Source organism: Monodelphis domestica, chromosome 7 (assembly GCF_027887165.1).
Source record: "Monodelphis domestica isolate mMonDom1 chromosome 7, mMonDom1.pri, whole genome shotgun sequence".
Lineage (NCBI taxonomy): Eukaryota > Metazoa > Chordata > Mammalia > Didelphimorphia > Didelphidae > Monodelphis > Monodelphis domestica.
In genome coordinates this window covers 195,332,025-195,351,747 of record NC_077233.1, presented here as the reverse complement: position 1 = coordinate 195,351,747, position 19,723 = coordinate 195,332,025, and the positions used below count along the sequence as shown (strand labels likewise).

General features: G+C 37.3%; 1 protein-coding gene across 1 annotated transcript in view; it reads right to left on the bottom strand.

Annotated features, from left to right (window-relative positions):
• Positions 1–12,517: 12,517 nt before the first annotated feature.
• The window catches only part of PGM5 (phosphoglucomutase 5), a 242,042-nt gene continuing 234,836 nt past the window's right edge, over positions 12,518–19,723 (bottom strand). The window contains exon 11 of the mRNA XM_001365519.4: positions 12,518–14,082. Coding sequence (XP_001365556.2) covers positions 13,993–14,082 — 90 coding nt within the window. The 3' untranslated portion in view covers positions 12,518–13,992. The remainder of the gene's footprint in view (positions 14,083–19,723) is intronic.

Here is a 19,723-nt window from a genome sequence, read left to right as displayed (position 1 = left end):
TCTAATTTCCTAAGAGAGGATTTTTTTTCCATTTCTGCTGATTACTTAAAGCTGAGAAGGTAGGGACTCTGCTGATCAGGGCCTCAATAGAAAAGTCATCTCTAAGAAATACAAACTTATTAACAAACACTTGAGAACTTTGAGAATCTGTTATGGGGGAAGGTCAATAGGGTAAAGGAAGAGGTCATTCCATGAGCTATAATGAGAAGCATTAGGTCCATGGCAAATTGAGAGAAAGGAACCTAAAATCAGTTTTATTACTCCACTAATAATTAGAAATGGATAAGGGGCAGCTGTATGATAGAGAGTCAGGCCTGGAGATGGGAAGGCTAAGGGTTCAAAACTGGCCTCAGATATGTTCTAGCTTTGTGACCTTGGGCAAGTCACTTAACCCTAATTGACTAGCCCTTACTTCATCTGACTTATAACTGTTACTCATCAATTCTAAGACAGCAGGAAAAGATTTTTAGAACAAAGGGGAAAAATGGATATATAAACACTTTCCTTTTGCCTTAGATCAATATTGGGTCCAAGTCAGAAGAGTGGTAAGGGATATGCAATGGGGTTAAGTGACTTGCTCACACAACTGGGAAGTGTCTGAAGCCAGATTTGAAAATAGGACATTCCATCTCTAGGCCTGGCTCTCAATCTACTGAGCTATCCAGATACCCCCTAGACTTAAGCTTTAACACTTAAAAATAAGCTGAGACTTCTGGGACATGCCATATAATCACAAAATGCTATAATAAAATAAATTGCCTCTATAAAACCTTTATTAATAACATTAAAGAGATAGTAAGCTAAGTATTTAAGAGTGACTAGAAGATAAATGGGCAGAATTAGGAGATGGTCTCAACACTGATTTTACCGCTAACTAGCTATGTGACTTTAAGAAGTCCACTTAATTACTTTAGGCATTCATTTCTTCAGTGGATTTACGAAATTATTTATAAAGGGGGTCCACCAGATTGTCTTTATAGACCTTTCTAGTGCCAGGCTTTTATGATTATAAATGAAGGTGGGAGAGGAGAACAGGATTGTATTGAGGGAATCCACCAAAGGAAAACATGTATTCAAAATTGTCTTGAGGCCAGACCTATTCCCTTTCTCTCCTCCCTCTGGAAAATGAAGTCAAATAGCAAGAGAAATTCCATTTCCAGTTATGTTTTTCTCCCTTCAGAAACCTGAAGGATAGGCAAATGCTGGGGTGTGGAGGGGAGAGAAGAAAGGGAGAATTCATTTGCTTAAAAACTTCTCTTTCATGTGTGAATAGCCAGTTACAAGGTAAAATAGACACTGTAATTAGATTGTTGACCACCTAACTCAAAGCTACAGAAATGGGGGGCTTGATGTAGAAAGAAGGCATAGTGCCCTTTGATCCAGCCATACCACTGTTGGGTTTGTACCCCAAAGAGATCATAAGGAAAAAGACTTGTGCCAAAATATTTATAGCTGCATTCTTTGTGGTGGCAAAAAAAAATTAGAAATGAGGGGATCCATCGATTGGGGAATGGCTGAACAAATTATGGTACCTGAAGGTGATGGAATACTATTATGCTGAAAGGAATAATGAACTGGAGGAATTCCATGTGAACTGAAAGAATCTCCAGGAAGTGATGCAGAGAGAAAGGAACAGAACCAGGAGAACATTGTACACAGAGACTGATACACTGTGGTACAATCTATCATAATGACTTCTCTACTAGCAGCAATGCAATGATCCAGGACAATTCGGAGGGACTTATGAGAAAGACCACTATCCAATCCAGAGGAAGAACTATGAGAGTAGAAACCCATAAGAAAAATATGTGATTGATCACATGGTTCAATGGGGATATGATTGGGGATGTTGACTTTAAATGATCACCCTATTGCAAATATTAATAATATGGAAATAGGTCTTGTGATGTACATGTATGTACAATGATACATGTAAAACCCAATGGAATTGCTCATCAGCTCTGGAGGGGAGTCCAAATCCAGCCTTAGACTCAATACTAACCGTGTGACCCTTATCAAGTCACCTAATCTCTGGCTGCTTCAATTTCTTCAGCTGTAAAATGGAGAAATGCTACTTCCTAGGACTGATATAAGGGTTAAATGAGATATCTGTAAACTGCTCAGCTCAGTGGCTGGGACACAGAAAGCATTTAATAAACATTTGTTTCCTTTCCATACAATTCTCGTTACATCTTTCTATAGCAAAAATATATCTTTGTCTACATATTTTAAAACTTCCTATCTATTCATCTAACTTAGAAATTCTTTATTTTGGGTCCATCAACTTGTTTTTTAAACAAATATTTTGATACTTCAATAGAAGTGAAATTACATTATAACCCTCTGTAATATGTTTTATACACTTAAAACCATTCTTCTAAGAAAGATTTTGCTGGGCTGCCAAAGTCCATACCCACAAAAAGGTTAAGAATTCTTGGTACAATGATATCTTTTCTTTTTCTCATGTTCTCATTTTTCTAAGGTAAATTACCTAAAAAATTTCTTCTATGGTACATATATATTTGCTGAACAAACTGTGATATAGTTGATTAAAATGATTAGATTTAGGGTGCTGGGTTCATATCCAGTCTCCACCATTTACTCCCCATGTGGTAGAAATAAGTCTTAAGTCAGACAAGTTATAATAGGCTCTCCTGCCTGAGAGATGTTCCTCATCCACAAAATGAGGGGTTTGGATCTGATCATTTCACTTATCTGAAAATTTCCCATCTGGTTCTAAATCTATGAGTCAATGAAGTTCTAGTTTTGTTGAAATTCAGCCAGAATTCATATTTGCAATTATTTGGTATTTTTGTCCTGCTATGAGCTATTTGGAACAATGGTTTGGTTTGCATAAGAAAAGTTTAAATCAGGAATCTTATCTCTTTATGGCAATACATTTTATACTGAAGCAAAGGGCATTGCTCTATCTTTAGTGTGAAGGGAATCAGTTTTAGGACTAGGGGTTCAGCCCTGGTCTCCTTGTAAAACTAGAATAACATTTAAGGGATTGAAGCAATAGGATGTGGTAGAATGAGCAATGATTTGAAGTAATTTACCTATAAAATGAGTAACTTGAACTAAATAATCTCTAAGATCCCTTCTAGATCTACATTTATGTTATTGTCAATGTATTAATTTTTAAAAACCAATTCCAATAGTGTCAAAACCTCAGTGGAAATGGATGGATCTTGCTTAACATTTCCCAATAACATTTTAATCTGCTTTAGGCTGCTCTCCAGAGTTTTGTGGCCTATCTATGGCTCTCAGGTCATGAATTTGACACTTTTGCTCTAGGCAACTGTCTTGCTGTCATTTTAACCTGTCATTTAAAGCCAGAATTGGTTGGAATGGATGTCAGAATCCAAAGGATGGGTAGTAAGCCAAATAAGCTCAACCACAAAATGGTACAGCTGTTAAAACTCATGGACAGTGAGACAAAAATGTCAGGTTCTGGATGCCTACATAAATAAGATACTGTGGAAATAACATGTTGGAATTATGCATATCATTTCTTTCAACTTAAATTCAAAATAATTAGGGATACAATTGGACCTATGGTTTCACTGATCTAGGAAAATTGCCAGGTGAGGAAATGCCCTCTAAAGATACAGGTTGTCTGCATCTTATATTTTTAGGCAAAATTTATATTTGGTGTGAAAATATGAGAAGTCACAAACTGAACATAAATAGGTAGAACTCATCATTTAATAATTGTTGCTCAATTGATTGATGATGATATTAGATAGATTTGAAAATTGCCTTTAAGAAATTAAAGCTGTTAAAATTAAAATTAAATTAAATTAAAGTCCCAGACTGTTTCCTGAAACAAAAGACAACAGGTTAAAATGAAAGCAAGACAGTTGCCTAGAGCAGAAGTGTCAAATTCATGACCTGAGAGCTATACATGGATAGGCCACAAAACTCCTGAAAGCAGCCCAAACCAGAATAAAATTTTACTGGGAAATATTAAATAAGATCAATTCACTTCCACTAAAGTTTTGACATCATTGGAGAGAACTCACAACTTGGAAAATGGGTTCAAGTATTATCTCCAGTATACACTGGCTCTATCACCCTGGACAAATCAGTGAATCTTTCAGAACTTTAAAGACTGACATGCAGTCAGTTGCAGAAGAGAAAAAAAATGTAGCTATGGATGTGTGTGTGTGTGTTGCAGAACATGACCAATTCAAAATAAAAACTATGTATGACTACGGAAAAAAAAAAACCCACAAGTTGGGAATGGAAGATTCAAATTTGAACCTCAGCTTTGCTCTTTACTATCTATATAAGTCGGGGTAGGTAGTAGGAGCAGGAGATAGGCCTGGATCCCAGGTGAGTCAGGCGTACTCACCTTCCCAAGTTCAAATCTTACTACACCTTCCTAAGTTCAAACACTTACTACTAGTCACTTAACCCTATTTGCCTCATCTTTTGTAAATGATGCCTCAGTTTCCTCATCTATAAAATGATCTGGAAAAGGAAATGGCAAACCACGCCAGTATCTTTGTTTAAAAAGATCCAAATGACACAAGGAATCATGCTGATCTGAAAACGTGACTGAATAATGACAAAAGTCCACGTAAACTCGGACAAGTAAGAGAACCTCTCTAGGGCCCAGTTTCTTCTTTAGTATGATGACAACATTGGACTAAATCATCCTGAAGTTCTCTTCCATGTCTAAATTCTTTGATTCTATTCTATGATCTATGAATTTATCATTAATGGACAAATGGTGAAACTTACTCTGGAGGACAAGAGTGATGGGTAAAAGTTGAAAGGCAGATTTGGGTTTGATGTCAAGAAAAACTGCTAAGTATTAGAGCTGTCCCAAAGCATAATGAGCTTCTGGAGAGTAACAGAGTATTCCTAATTAGGGATTTTCAAGAGGACCTGGAATGACTACAGCACATCTATAATAGCAAAAGATAGAAAGTTGCTTGTTTACATGCTTCCTCACTACTAGGTCTTCAATTCCCTGTAATTCCTTTAAGACTCAGCTCCAATACTCACCTTCTGCAGGATGCTTCTCCCCTAACTTCCAGTTGCCAGTCCCTTTCCTCTGAGATTAGTTTCCATTCATCCTCTATATATCTTGAATTTTGTTCAGTTTTTTTTTAAGCCTTTACTTTCCCTCTTAGAATCAAAAGTGAGTATTGTTTCCAAGGCAGAGGGGTGGTAAATGCTAGGTAATTGGATTAAACTAACTTGCCAGGGTCACATAGCTAGGGAGTGCCTGAGGCCAGACCCCCACCTCTAGCCTTTATTCTCCAGTCACCTAGCTGCTCCATAGATCAGTTATTTTTCACGTGTTGGACTCTTCCTGACCCTATTTGAGGTTTTCTTGTCAAAGATACTGGAGTGGTTTTCCAGTTCATTTTATAGATGAAGGAAATAAGGCAAACAAGGTTAAATGACTGGTCCAGGGTCACCCAGTTGTAAATGTGTGAGGCCAGATGATTGTTCCTGAGTCTGCGCCCAGCTCTCAATCCATCATACCACCTAGCTGTCCCATTTCTTGAATATGCCTCGTTATTTACACATTGTCTCCTTCATTAGAACACACACTCCTTGAGGGCAGTGTGTGAATTTAATATAAACTGTAACCCCTTATTTTGTTTTAAAACCCCTCACCCAGACAAGCCTAATGAGTCAGAACATCATTGAATTATGTGACTAAAGTGCCTCAAGTGCCTCATTGGTACCTGGAGTCCGGACTACGGGAAGGGGCTGCCGGAAGTCCCTGAGTGAAGAAGGTTGACATGTAGGAAAGTCAGGATTCAAGAGGCTAGAGTTAAGCCTGTCCAATCAGAGACGCAGGAGGAGTGATGCCATTGGCCTTCTAAGAAATAGCTCCGCCCCCTTTTGCTCAGTATTATCTCTCTGATTGGTCACATGACTTGCTTCCTTCTTTGGAGCGATTAATAATCTGCTTGAGTCTGAGCTTGGAGCTGGTTCTAGGGAAGTCACATGGGGCTTGGGGGCTTTTGAGTTATGATGGTCCAGTGATCTCCCCCTCTTTCTCTAAGTTTTACTAATAAAAAAATATCAATTAATATACAGTATCCAAGAATTTTACTCATTACAGCAAGAACTGCATTTTTGCCTTTTTGGGGGCCCCTTTGCACTTGGTACACGACCTGGCATTGATAAGTGCTTGTGGTTATGCATGGGTTGGACTTGAGCGCTTCTAATGTTGAGATTGGGGGGAGGAAGGGGAGGGTCTCTTTCATCTCCAAGCCCATGATCCTGAGATCAGCCCCTGAGAATCCTCCTTCTGTGTGCATTATTAGTTTCTTCTCCGATGGATGGAGAATGTTTGTCTTTGGCCACAGGTAGCCTGGGCGTTGGTAGCTAGAACTAAGTCCTCTCATGCTCCTCAATATCAGGATGGGCCTCAGGCCTCCTGTCACTCCTAATGTCCCTCATCTTTCCACCAGAAAAAGGAAATGGCTGGATTTTTTTCTCTCTCAAATATTTCTGAGAAAATAAGTCTACCTATTGGTGCCATCACACATTTTAATGAGGGAAGAAGCTGAGAGGAGATGAAACAAGAATCCAAAAGGCAGAAAGTGCCTCTATATATCTTTTATACATTTGTCTCAGACATTATAGACTTAGAGATTTAGAGATAGAAGGGATCTCAAAAGGCATCTAGTACACATTTAAACACATACACACAAATTTAGTTATATTACAAATAAGAAAACTGAGGCCCTTTAAGGTTAAATGACTTGTCCAAGGTCACATAAATAGCAAGTATAAGCTGCAAATGTTGAATCTAGCTGTTCTGGCAGAGCTAGGAATATTTCCACGGTATTATACAGACTCTCACTTGGAAAGGATTGTTTTGTATTTTATTCTGCTAGCTCAAGTCAGATATAACCTATATATTGTATCAAATACTTTTTAGAATGTGTTGACATTCAAAATGACCTTGAATGAGTCAAAAGGCAACCTCAACTTAGGCAGGCTCCCATTGGTAAAGGATTATATTTTTATTTTGGAGGGAGGGAAGACAGATTAATGTTGATTCTAAAAAATAAAATTTAATTTTTAAAAATAAGGCATAGAGATTATAAGAGATTTTCTGATGTAAGATTCAGACAGATTGTTTTAGAAAAAAAAATTTTCTGCCCCAACAACAAAAATGGAAATTGCGAAGAGCCAAATTTAGCATTAATGCAAAGAAAAAAAAGTGCCCAATAATCGCAGATCTCTAGGACCTTTGGAAAGTTGTAGAATCTTAAATAGAGAGTTGGATGAGATCCTAGAGATCAAGATAATGGAGTATAGTGGAAAGAATGCTTGTTCTAGAATCACAGGACCTCGGTTCAAATTTGACCTCTGATATTGATATCTTATACAATCATGGACAAGTCTCAACCTCTCTGGGCCTTGGTTATCTCATCTACAAAATGAGGGTTGATCTAATGTATTCTGAGGCTCTTTCAGCTCTAGAACTATTATCCTAAACTAGTCCCTTCTCTTTTATTTTTTGGTTACCATTTATTCATATATATGCACATATATAAAAATATAATATAATATATAGCAATCACATAACACATAGATTAAATGCTTTCCCAAAGTTACAGAAGTAGTAAAAAGCAAAGTGGAATTTTCTCTCCCTTGACTCCTACTGCAGCATGCTCTCACCTATACTTTGTTGATAGTTAAAATGGGCTCTTCATTGTAGGTTTTCTTTCTTTCTTCTTTTCTTTTTTAATTCCTTACCTTCTGTCTTAGACAGATACTTCTGTACTAAGTATCAGTTCCAAGGAAGAAGAGTTGTGAAGGCTAGGCAATTGGGGCTTAGTGACTTGCCATGTAATTAGGAAGTGTCTGAGAGCAGATTTGAACCCAGCACCTCCTGTGTCCAGGCCTGGTTCTCTATCCACTGACCCACCTCTTTTAATGAGGGTTTTCAAAAAAAATGAATGGATGACCATTTGATAGATATGTAATAGAGGGGGGTCTTACTCAGGTATGAGTTGGTACAGGTGACCTTATCTAAGGCCCCTTCCAGCTCCAAAATTCTGTTTTTCAAGTAAAAGACAGACCAGAGGCACAGAAGTGTCATAGTGAAAGATTTCAGGGTTCTTTTTTGACAAGTTCATTGATAGAGACAAACTAAAAATTGGTCTTTTGGGACATCATATTAGATCATAACCAAATGGGAGAAAGAACGGGCACCATTTCATCTCGTTATAAATAAATGTTTATTAGTTGATTAATTAGCAATACCAATATTAGACAGGAAACTTGAGAACTACCTTTAAAAATCAAAGTTGGGGGTGTTCCTAGCACAGTGCCTTAGTCCATAGAAAGTTCTTAATAAATGTTTGTTGATTTGACTTGACTTATTCTTAAAAAAATAAAAACTTTACCTTCCTTATTAGAATCAATAAAGTAGACTGGTCCAAGGCAGAAGAGCAGTAAGGTCTAGGCAATAGAAGTTTAGTGACTTGCCCAGGATCACACAACTAGGAAGTATATGAGACCAGATTTGAACCTAGGCCTTACCATCTGACTCTCATTCCAGTGAACTCCCTAACAGCCCCCAACTTTATTAATTCTTGATTGCTCATGAAGCTAGAAGAGAAAATGGGCTAAAATTATAACAAGACAAAGTGCATATGGCAACATTTTTTGGAGAATAAAATTTCTCATGTGATGTATAACTAGATGCTACAATTTGAGGGGGGTAAGTCTGAAATACAAAAAGGCTACATTTCATTTGGTTCATCTGAACCTCATCTTAAAACACTTTTTCTGTGCCACTTGCAAGATGTGGAGAGAAAATAAAGACATTTACACCACATCTCTGGTTTACCAGCTCACAGCAAATACTCCTGTCCTATATGTACTAACTAAAGATCTTAATGATTCCTAGGATTTTGTAAAGGTGTTTTCCCCTCAACTACTGGGATGACTAAAATCCCTGAAGGAAGTGGAAGCATTTTCAGATCCTTTAGTCCACACTCATCACATATATTGGCAGCTAATCCACTGAATTGCTGAGTTCTATAGTTCAATCAATCCCCTTCCTTCCTTCCTTCCTTCCTTCCTTCCTTCCTTCCTTCCTTCCTTCCTTCCTTCCTTCCTTCCTTCCTTCCTTCCTTCCTTCCTTCCTTCCTTCCTTCCTTCCTTCCTTCCTTCCTTCCTTCATTGTCAGTCAGTTGGTCAACAAGAATTTATCAAGTGTTTACTATGTGCCATATATAGTATCAAGCTCTATGGATACAAAGAAGAACAAAAATATTTTTTTTTTGTCTTCAAGGATCATATATTCTACTAGAAGAGACAAAATGTAAATAACTAGGTGCTGAACCATCTAGTTTCATGTATGAAGAGAGCTCAGGAAAGAGGCTACTACTATAAATGTATATGTGAGAAACATTGACCTAGAACAGATCACTGGACTCATGGAAGCTGATGAAACCATTAAGTGAGATAGAAGAAAAGAGACTGCAAGGTAAAACCTTCAGGGACACTCACAGATAGAGGACATGAATGAAGAGCCAGCAAAGGACACTAAAGAGAAGTTAGACAGGTATGAAAAGAATCAGGAAGGAGCAATGCCAAGAAAACATAAAGAGGAGAGCATCTAGGAAAAGATGATCATCAGTGCCAAATGCTGTAGAGAATGAACACAAAAGGGATCCCAACTCAGAAAAGGCTGATTAGATATTTCAAAATTGATGATTATAATTTTGATTGTCAGTCACTCAAGAGTCAAACTAACCAGAACCATGCAGACATTTCACCAAGATCTAGCACCCCAGATAATCTTTCTCTGACTGCTAAGAGCCAAAGACTGAATTATTGACTGTTACATAATTTCACAGAGCTTTTCAGAACCCTCTCGAGCCAGAAATGGAAACATTCCCAAGACTTCAAGGCTCTCAGGAGACACAGACATTTGGAATTCCGGCTGCCGTTCAAGTGTTACCAGGGCACCCTCAGCCCTCACACACCCACTGGCAAAAGAATGCAGTTATGTTGCCATCAATGTCAGTCCTTTAACAAGGGTTTCCCCTTCCTATTGCAAACGGAATCATTTTTGACCTTCTCTTTCCCAATACAGGAAGTCTCCACTTGATTAACACAACCAACTACTAGTCCAAAAGCATAGTTATAAGATTGTCAAACTCCATATGAGTGTTTCAAAAAGCATTCCCGTCATGTCAAAGCACTTTCACACATAAATCAGTATAGAATGTCACTCATCACCATGTATCCTTCTCAGTCACAGGAACAGCAAGCGTGTTTGATCAGAAAGGGTTGAAAGAGGATCCAGTTACCATAATGGTGGCTCATGAGTTTTCATGGACAGCTACAGAATTCAGAAGTCATAGGATGGATTGCAGTTGCTCCAGTGATGACATGTACAGATATGGAATTATAGAACTGGAAAAGTCCTTAGAGACATCCTATCTTGTAAGTCAAAACTTTATTTGGCAAATAAAGAAACACAGACCCAGCAAGGTGGTAACTTGATCAAGGTCATATAACTAGTAAGTTGCCAGACTTGGAATCCAGGTCTCCAGACTCCTTAGAGGCATCCAAGGGGCAGAATGGATAGAATACTGGGCCAGAAGACTTGAGTTCAAATTCATCCTTAGATACTGCCTACCTTTGTGACCCTGAGCAAGTCACTTAATCTCCATTTGACTCAGTTTCCTCAACTATAAGATGGGGATAATAAATCACTAACCTGTTGTGAAGATTAAGTGAGATATTTATAAAGCAACCAGCATAGTGTCTGGCATAGAGTAGACACTTAATTCTTTTTTTTCTTCACCTCTCTGTCTTATGCAACATACTATATTGAGCTCCCCTCTTTCTTAACACCAATATTCTTCTAGTGATGTGGTGTAACTGTTAGGGAATACAATAATCCCTGAATATCTGGAGTTAAAAATCATCCAAAGGGTAATGGAGAGTGTGATCAGGCTGCAATAAATTGCAAAGGAAGATTTGTGTGGGTGAGTGGGGTAAAGAATGCCATCAGAGAAATGCCTAACTGGAGGAAAAAACCAGAAGAATCAGCTGCATAGCAGGAATGATCAATAACTAATGGACAACTTGTGTAATTCATTGATATTGTGCAGTGTCAAGAAAACGTGAGTGTGAAATCATATTAAAATCTTTTTAGTTCAAATGAAAATACTAAGAAATGAATATTTCTTTCAGTCTATAGTCCTTTCTAGACTACCAAAAGGAAGAAAACTTTATTGGTACAGTAGAAATTTAATATGAATCTAACTTTTTTGGCATCCCCCAAACAACCTTTTGGTTTTGAAGCAAAAAGTCTTATGTCTGAACCTCTGAATGATATTTCTCTGAGGTCATGGGTAAAGCCCTCCCTCTTCTTGTCTACCATGCTAAGAGACATTGTACATGCACTGTGTAGCATTGTAAAACCCATGTGGTTACTCCTGTCTTCTAGAAGACCTACTTCTTGTCTGAACTGAGGTCTGAACCTACCAATCAAAGAGGCTTGAGAAAAGGAGGCTATGGAGAGGAAGTCATGCTCTTCCCTTGAAATCATGTACCAAAGAGGTATGTAGTCTGGCTCTGGGATGGCACAGCCTGCTTACTTAGGAGATGGCAAAGAGAACTAGCCAGCCACATTGGCAGGGGCTTTTTCTTTCTCTGACCTGCTTTTTATTATTTAATAAATAATTACAAAATTAAAGTTCAGAATTTTAATTATAACAGTACTTAATCAAACTTCTCAGGAAATAATTCCTTGCCCTAAAATCCATATCCTACTTTTTCTGGATCTAATTTCTTTCTTTTAGGAAAGTGCATGAAAGGTCAAGAAGGGAAGCTAAAGCTCCAGAAAATGGAGTAAGAGTGATGATTAAATTTATAAGAAAAAAATGACTCATTAGAATCATTGCCTTCTCCTTTCTCCTGAATGGATTAGAGAAGCAGTTCTCAAAGTGTGGTCCACATGCCCCTGGGGTGCCTGAGACTTTTAAAGGTTCCTCAAGGCCAAAACTAATTTCCCACTAATATCAAGATAGTATTTACCTATCAAAATAATCCACCTTGGTCCATCCAGGTGCCATCTTTGTTTTGGCAAACTCTCAAAGGTGTCTTTGAGGAATGAAACCACCTTGTCATCCCATCCATTTAAAATGAATTCTCCGTGAGGTGATAATGGAATACAGCAACTTCAGATCTTTTCAAAGGCAATCATCTTCCACTAAAATAGTGGTTCTTATGCTGGGATACATAAACTTAAATATATATATATATATATATATATATACACATATATATATATTGATGGCTGTATTTCATTATATTTCGTTTCCTTTGAAATCCTATCTGTTTTTCTATGCATTTAGAAACATTACTCTGAAAGGGGGTCTATAGGCTTCACTAAATTGCCAAAGGGGTCCCTGATACAAGAAAAGTTAAGAAAACTCTTCCTAAATAAAATATCACTGTGGGAAATCACGGGGAGAAAATCCACAACCCTTTATGTAGACTGAAATAGAGCATTCCATTTTTTTATTTTATTAACTACTAAATGTCATTGCAATTTTTGACAGAAGCATAGATAGAAAACAGGAAAAATTCACCTCCTGGAACATTTTCCTAATTGGGTTTATCTTGATGAGTCACAAGATTCTGCCAAACAGTCAGACTACACTGAGCCATCTCTAATGGTGAGTCAATGAGTGAGTATGTTCCAAGGAAGCAAAACATATACAAACAAGTCTCATGCACAATGTGTTTGTGTTTCTTGTGGAGTACAGAGCCATGTCACTACAGCTGCAGTATCTTGTCCCCACTGAAGAAAAGATGTGTCTGTCTATTTTCCTTATTCTTACAAGGGTCCCCTGACTCTTCTTCTATCCCAACGTCTAAAAGTGAGCCAAGGGTCCCTCCCAGCATCCATTTCACATTTTAATATTGGCTCTAAGCTTCCTTTGGCTCCTAATCAAAGAGAAGGTGATACCAACCTACAGGCAAATACCTTCCTATGTGAAGTATGCTCAAAAGGTATACATTGGTGAGCATAATTGGTAAGATAATGGTCTTCGGGGGATTTGACCTCCTAGGATCAATCAATATAAACACGTGTCCTATAATCCTGTGATGAATATGTGGGATGTGTTCATGGCTTGGGAATTAAAATGTCCGTTTCCATAAAGTTTTTTCCAGGGGATAATTTCCCTTTATGGTGAACAAGTGACAGATTTCTAAGTTTAGGAGAATTTTGGAAAGAAACCAGCATTTAGGCTGAAATACCATTCTTTAGAAAGTAAATAGGGAGAAATATCCCTCTAATAAGTTCTGTTGGAAGAGTGCACATGTGTTTTGGAGGAAACTTGGTGGAGAAATAAAAAGACAAGAAGAGAAGGAATGTTGGGAGTGGGCAGCTACTGATCCATGGGGCCTGATTAGGAGAGTCATATTAGAATCTGCTCTGTGGTAGCCACTGGAATCTTCCTCCAAACTATTGAGCTCCAGCTGCTTTGGATACCTACTTCTGAGCTGCCCGAAGTTGTCTGTGTTCTTTAAATTCATCTAACACCCTCCATGTTGGCACTGCCCTTACTCTCTCCCCTTAATTCTAAACTTTTTGTCCTGAAGTACATTAGTATAAAATAAACATGGCATTCAGCTGTTTCTCAATCCAATTCTCCTTTCCTCTTTGAGACTGTTGAGAACTAGAGATGGAAAGGAAGGAAGTTTCAGTCTTGATTGTATGTTATTTATGAGGGAAGATTTTAAAAGATATGGCAGCTTTAACAGATTACTAAATATACCACTGCATTGGTAAGCCAATGCAACTGGCTAAGGCTGAAATGAAATTGAAGTCTTCTTTTCCCACCCACCTCCCCGCAACAACAAAACATCATTTCAAAGTCATATAAGGCACAAACAGGTAGCAAGAAGGCATCAGCAAAGACAGCTCTCCCTCCTGGTGCTTTCTTATGGCCCTGGATCAGCTTCCTTAGTTCAGGTGATGACAGTGGGGCCCCAGCGGCCAGTCCTCTCATGGATCTGGGAAATTTTCAGGGCAATGGCTATGAGAGGACTCAGCACAGCCTAGAATGGAGAAAAGAAACACTGTGAACTTACGTTTTATTTCATGAGAAAATTGCTAAACTATACAGGCTGAGAAGGAAGGTAGCACAATGGATAGCACTTGACCTGGAGCCAGGAAGATCTGAATTTTAATCCAGAACCAGACACTTATAATAACTATTATCCTATTGAAATTCATCTCTTCTCTCACAGAATGACTAATATGGAAAAATGTTTTACATGATTGCACATGTAAATTTTATTATCAGATTGCTTACTTTCTTAAGAATGGGGGAGGGAGGAATGGAACAAAAAGAAAGGGAATCTGGAACTCAAAATGAAAAAATGAATATTAATAGTTTTGCATGTAATTAGAGAAAATAAAATATTAATAAAATAAATCTATTTAATTTCTTTTGTGCAAATGTATGTTAAACTTTAGAATTCATTTCCTTTCATATTGAATAAGGTGTAAAGAGGGTTAGGAAAACTAAGGAGTATAGGAATGAAAAAGTCTGGCAACTTCACCTCTACTGTCCTAGTCTTACCCCTTTAACATGTATCAAATGAAGGGAATGACCTAACAAAATATGGTTTATGAATTTATTATAATATCATTTCACAGTAGGAAACAATATGTCGGTGATGGGGAACCTATGGCATGAGCATGCAGAGAGCTCTCTGTGGGCACGCCCCGCCCCCTTCAGTTTGTTACAAGAAAGGAAGAGGGACTCTGGTGGAGCTACTCCCCTCCTGCTCTTCACAGTGCCTGAGGACATTTTTTTCACATTCCCTGCCCCTCTGCCCAGCAGCCAATGGGGGGTCATAGCACTGGGTCTGGGGAATGGGGTGGGGGTGGGGCCAGGCATTCCATCTCTAAAAGTTTTGCCATCACTAATAATTTAGTAAATAAATAATTTAGTGAATCCTGGAAAGATGTATGAATTGACGTAGAGTGAATGAAGTAGAACCAGGAAAATATTATATAGAGTAACCACAATAAGGTGAACAAAAATTGTATGTATGTAATTATAAAGTAATTATAATGACCAATCTTGGCCCCTGAGAATGCACTTGAAAAGAAAGCTGTGTAATTTGCTTAATTGCTTTTCTTTCATTATAAGGGAAATCTATGGAATGCAGTTAAATCTATAAATGATCATGATGTAAAAACAAAAAGCATCAAAAGAAGTTTCAAAATTAAGAGTCATCCAAGGCAATTCCAAAGGATTCATGCTGAAAAATGCTATCTACCTCCAGAGAAAGAACTGTGATAGAGGTATCAAGCATGCAGATTGAAGCATATTATTTTTCACCTTATTTTCTTTTATGTGAGTTTTTTTTCTGCTTTTGTTTTAAATGAATCTTCTTCTACAACATGACCAATGTGGGGATATGTTTTACATGATCACACATTTCTAATCCAGATCAATCTGCTTGCCATCTCAAGGAGGGAGAGGTGAAGGAAGGAAGAAAAAAAATTTAGAACTCAAATTTCTGGAAAATTAATGTTAAAAATTGTTATTATATGTAATTGAAAAAAATAAATTATGTTAAAACATCAATCATATGGGTATAAAGATATGGTTTTTTAAAGAAAACTTTCTGTAAATAACATTAAATGGAATAAAAGATTAGGGATACAGACTATAAAAATTAATCAATGTGCTATCATTACTTACTTGAATCATGTGGACTAGCTATGAGTGAAGTTGACATTTTATAGCCTATGTTTATACATCTATAATAATGAACTCCTAAAGCCTAAAGGAGTATCCCATATAGCTCTGTATCTCTTTCAAGATATTTAGTTTTTTACCTATTTCTACTTTTCATTTATAGGACGATAAATAGGGTTTACCAATCAATGAAAATACATCTATAGATACGTGCAAAGCTTCCAATTCATAAATAAGATATGTTCTAAAATGGATCTTGAAATGTTTGAAACATGGAATGCCCTGTTGCATTGAAATTATGTTATAAATAGTGCTTAGATTCCCAGGCCAACCCATAAATACCTGTTTAAACCCTGGTATACATGAAATGTTAAAAGACTTAGAAGGCCTCTGGTCTAGTGAGTGGATTCTTGATGGGCAAGAATCACCCAGGGTGAGAAAGCATACAGGGATTACAATATGCACTGAGAAAACATGGATCTATCAAATCACCGAAGCCAGTAGCTTAAAAATTGGCTCCATATACATCAAGTAGATAATGCAAAAATCATGCTATTGCAACAATAAAAGTTAAAATAGAGAAAGAATGCAGTTGTGCTGGGAGCCATCAGGTCATGATGTCTTGACACATTCACACGTGGAGGCCAGGAGGTCATAAAGTGACTCCTTGGCAGGATGGAATCATCCACTCAGACCCCCCCAACTCCCATGTGACTTCTCTTATCAACATTCCTTATTAATGGAATTGATATGATTATTGTTCTCCCCCTAGTCTCAGAAGGAATAATATAAGAACAAAATACTTGCATACTATTTCCCCCCCAAATCACCAAAAGATCAGACTCACAAATCCAAACCCAAAAGACTATCATGGGTTAACTTTTGCTTAGGTATATAATTCCTAACCAAAGCTGTGCCCACAAAAGCCATGCCCAGAAATCTCCTACTTCCATGCATAGAAACTAATTCTCCTAAGCCAGTACATAAATCATTCATAAGGAGAGGCCTGTACAATATGCTTTAGTACACTATGCCTCAGTGACTTGATTTACCAACCAAAACCCTTCTTGGAAAACTACCCAACAAACTCTGAAAAATGATTAGTCTAATATTAAATCTGAATTGTGTTTTTAGTACGCCTTTAATTTCTCCATTTCATTACTATGATTTTTGATTGTCTCTAGAATTTCTGATTATCTATTTTTATTAAAGATAATAAGTGATTTTCCTTGATTGTCCATAAGCTCAAGCTCCTCACAGGTTAATGAGAAAATTAAGCCATCTGTGATGAAATAATTTATCTTGTGCAAAACTTTTGTGTATCCTGTCAGAATCAATAGTTACAATATAAGTATATAGAATGATCACAGAATGTTAATTGAATGATTTGTCAAAAGTTAATGTCACTTACCTAATTATCTGCATTTGAACATGTATGTTGACTAATGTAGCTATGTGCCAAGAAAATGTATATAAAAATTAAAACCAAACCTAGGCCAAGTAAAGCAGCCATTCCAACTGTGCCAAGAGCCTGGCCTCAGGTTGATACACACACACAACTATCTTCCATTCATTTCTGCCTATACTGTTCCACCTACTGAGGACCCCTGGAGCCCTGAGCAGGGCTGACTCTGAGCTCTTGGCACAGTTGGATGATATGGCTTTTTATTTATCTTGAATGGTGATACTTCAATTGACTGTAATTTTACCAACATTTATTCAGCACCTATTTTATGTGAGTACTGTCCTCAGTTCCAATTACACAAAAAAGAAAATGAAATAGTTCCTACTTTCAGGGAACTTATATATAATGGGGCTTTGGGAGAAGCAGGGTTAACATGAGGAAGATGAAAAGATAACTAGAGGGTTTTGTGGAGGTTCTTAAGGGTTGTGTCTTGATACGTTTAAGGGTGTCCAAGATGTAAATAATGAATATTATAATAATGCTATATTAAGTATATGTGTGGAGTGAGCATACAGCCTGGCATAAAATCAATCCCAGAGCTCTAATTTCAAGCAGCTCAAACTAAAGATTTAGGTCAGTTTGACGGTTTACCTTCTACTTTGCTCCCACCTCTCCTTTCTTCTCCTTTACTTATTCAATGAAGACTTCTTTTACCATGTCATAGTTGAATTTATGTTTTACTCTTACTGCTCTAGTTTCTGGGATCTAATTGGGCTATTTTGGATAGATACACTGAGAGATCATAGAAAGACAGATAGGACGATAGACTGATAGACATAGATAGATAGATAGATAGATAGAGAGAGAGAGAGAGAGAGAGATAGAGAGATGATAAAATGATAGACTTATAGACAAGACAGACAGACAGACAGATAGATAGATAGATTGATTGATTGATAGATAGATAGGATGATAGATAGATAGACAGACAGATAGATAGAAGAATAGATAGATAGATAGATAGATAGATAGATAGATAGATAGATAGATAGATAGATAGATTGATAGATAGGATGATAGATAGATAGATAGATAGATAGATAGATAGATAGACAGACAGACAGATAGATAATAAGAGACAGGCAGGCAGAAGACAAAGACATAAGCAGAGAGATAAAGCATTTCTTAAACACCTACTATGTTCCAGCCACTGTATACTTTTACTCTTGGGTACCTAATACCATGTCTTGCCCAACGAATATCTATGTACTGAATGAAATGAAGGGAAAAGAGAAGAAAGGAGGCTAAACAGTGCATCAGGATTGTGAGGAACACTTTTAAAGACAGAATTAAATAAACTATATGAGGTTAAAAAGAAGAAGGGGAGCTGGTATTTCATTAATATGGGATGCTACCAGTTGAGGGGAGACCATCTACACATGGAAGTTAGTGGCTTTTCTATATCTTAAATAGTTGCCTAGAGCACTGAAAAGTTAAGAGACTTGCCCAGCATATATCCTAAACAGGTCTTTCTTGTTCTGAAGTCAGCTATCTATCTATTAGACCATTTTGCCTATTTTATGTTAAGGGAAGGAGAGGGGAAGAGAACATGGTCTCTGCAAAATCCCCCTGAAAGGTAAGAAAGCAGGTGGTGGGTTAAGAGAAGCAAACAATGCTAAGGTAATGGATGGAACATAGCACTAACCTGTAAGTGGAGAGAGCATCCACTGAAATTCTGATGAATACCAGTTACTCACTAAACTATTTTTTTTTATTCAGTGTACTATTTGGGGGAATTATAAGCTTAATCTGATATGTAAGTAGAATAAGGAAACAAAACCACTTTCCTGGAATTTTTCATAGGTTTCCCAAAATACTCCAACTGCTAGGCAAAAGTAGGAAAAATAGAGAACATTGTACACAGAGACTAATACACTGTGGTATAATCGAACGTAATGGACTTCTCCATTAGTGGCGGTGTAATGTCCCTGAACAACTTGCAGGGATCCAGGAGAAAAAAACACCATTCATAAGCAAAGGATAAACTATGGGAGTGGAAACACCGAGAAAAAGCAACTGCCTGAATACAGAGGTTGAGGGGACATGACAGAGGATAGACTCTAAATGAACACTCTAATGCAAATACTATCAACAAAGCAATGGGTTCAAATCAAGAAAACATCTAATGCCCAGTGGACTTACGCGTCGGCTATGGGGGGTGGGGGGGAGGAAAAGAAAATGATTTATGTCTTTAACGAATAATGCTTGGAAATGATCAAATAAAATATATTAAAAAAAAAAAGTAGGAAAAATATTTTTTCCTCCAAAGCCATAAATCTAACATTGTCCTCTCCATCTCAGCGCTTAAAGGCAAGTTTCTAATTAAACTGACCTTAAGTCAGCAGGTAGCTGTAAGATTTAAGTCTAATTTAGCCAGCAACTAAAACATAACAATTCAGGTTGATTCTCTGTTAATTTACAAGGAAGTAGGCTTCCAGTGATAAAGTAAACTATTCCCCATCAATAAAACACACTGAAATGGAAATATTGAATGTGGGAGCAATTTACTTCTATTATA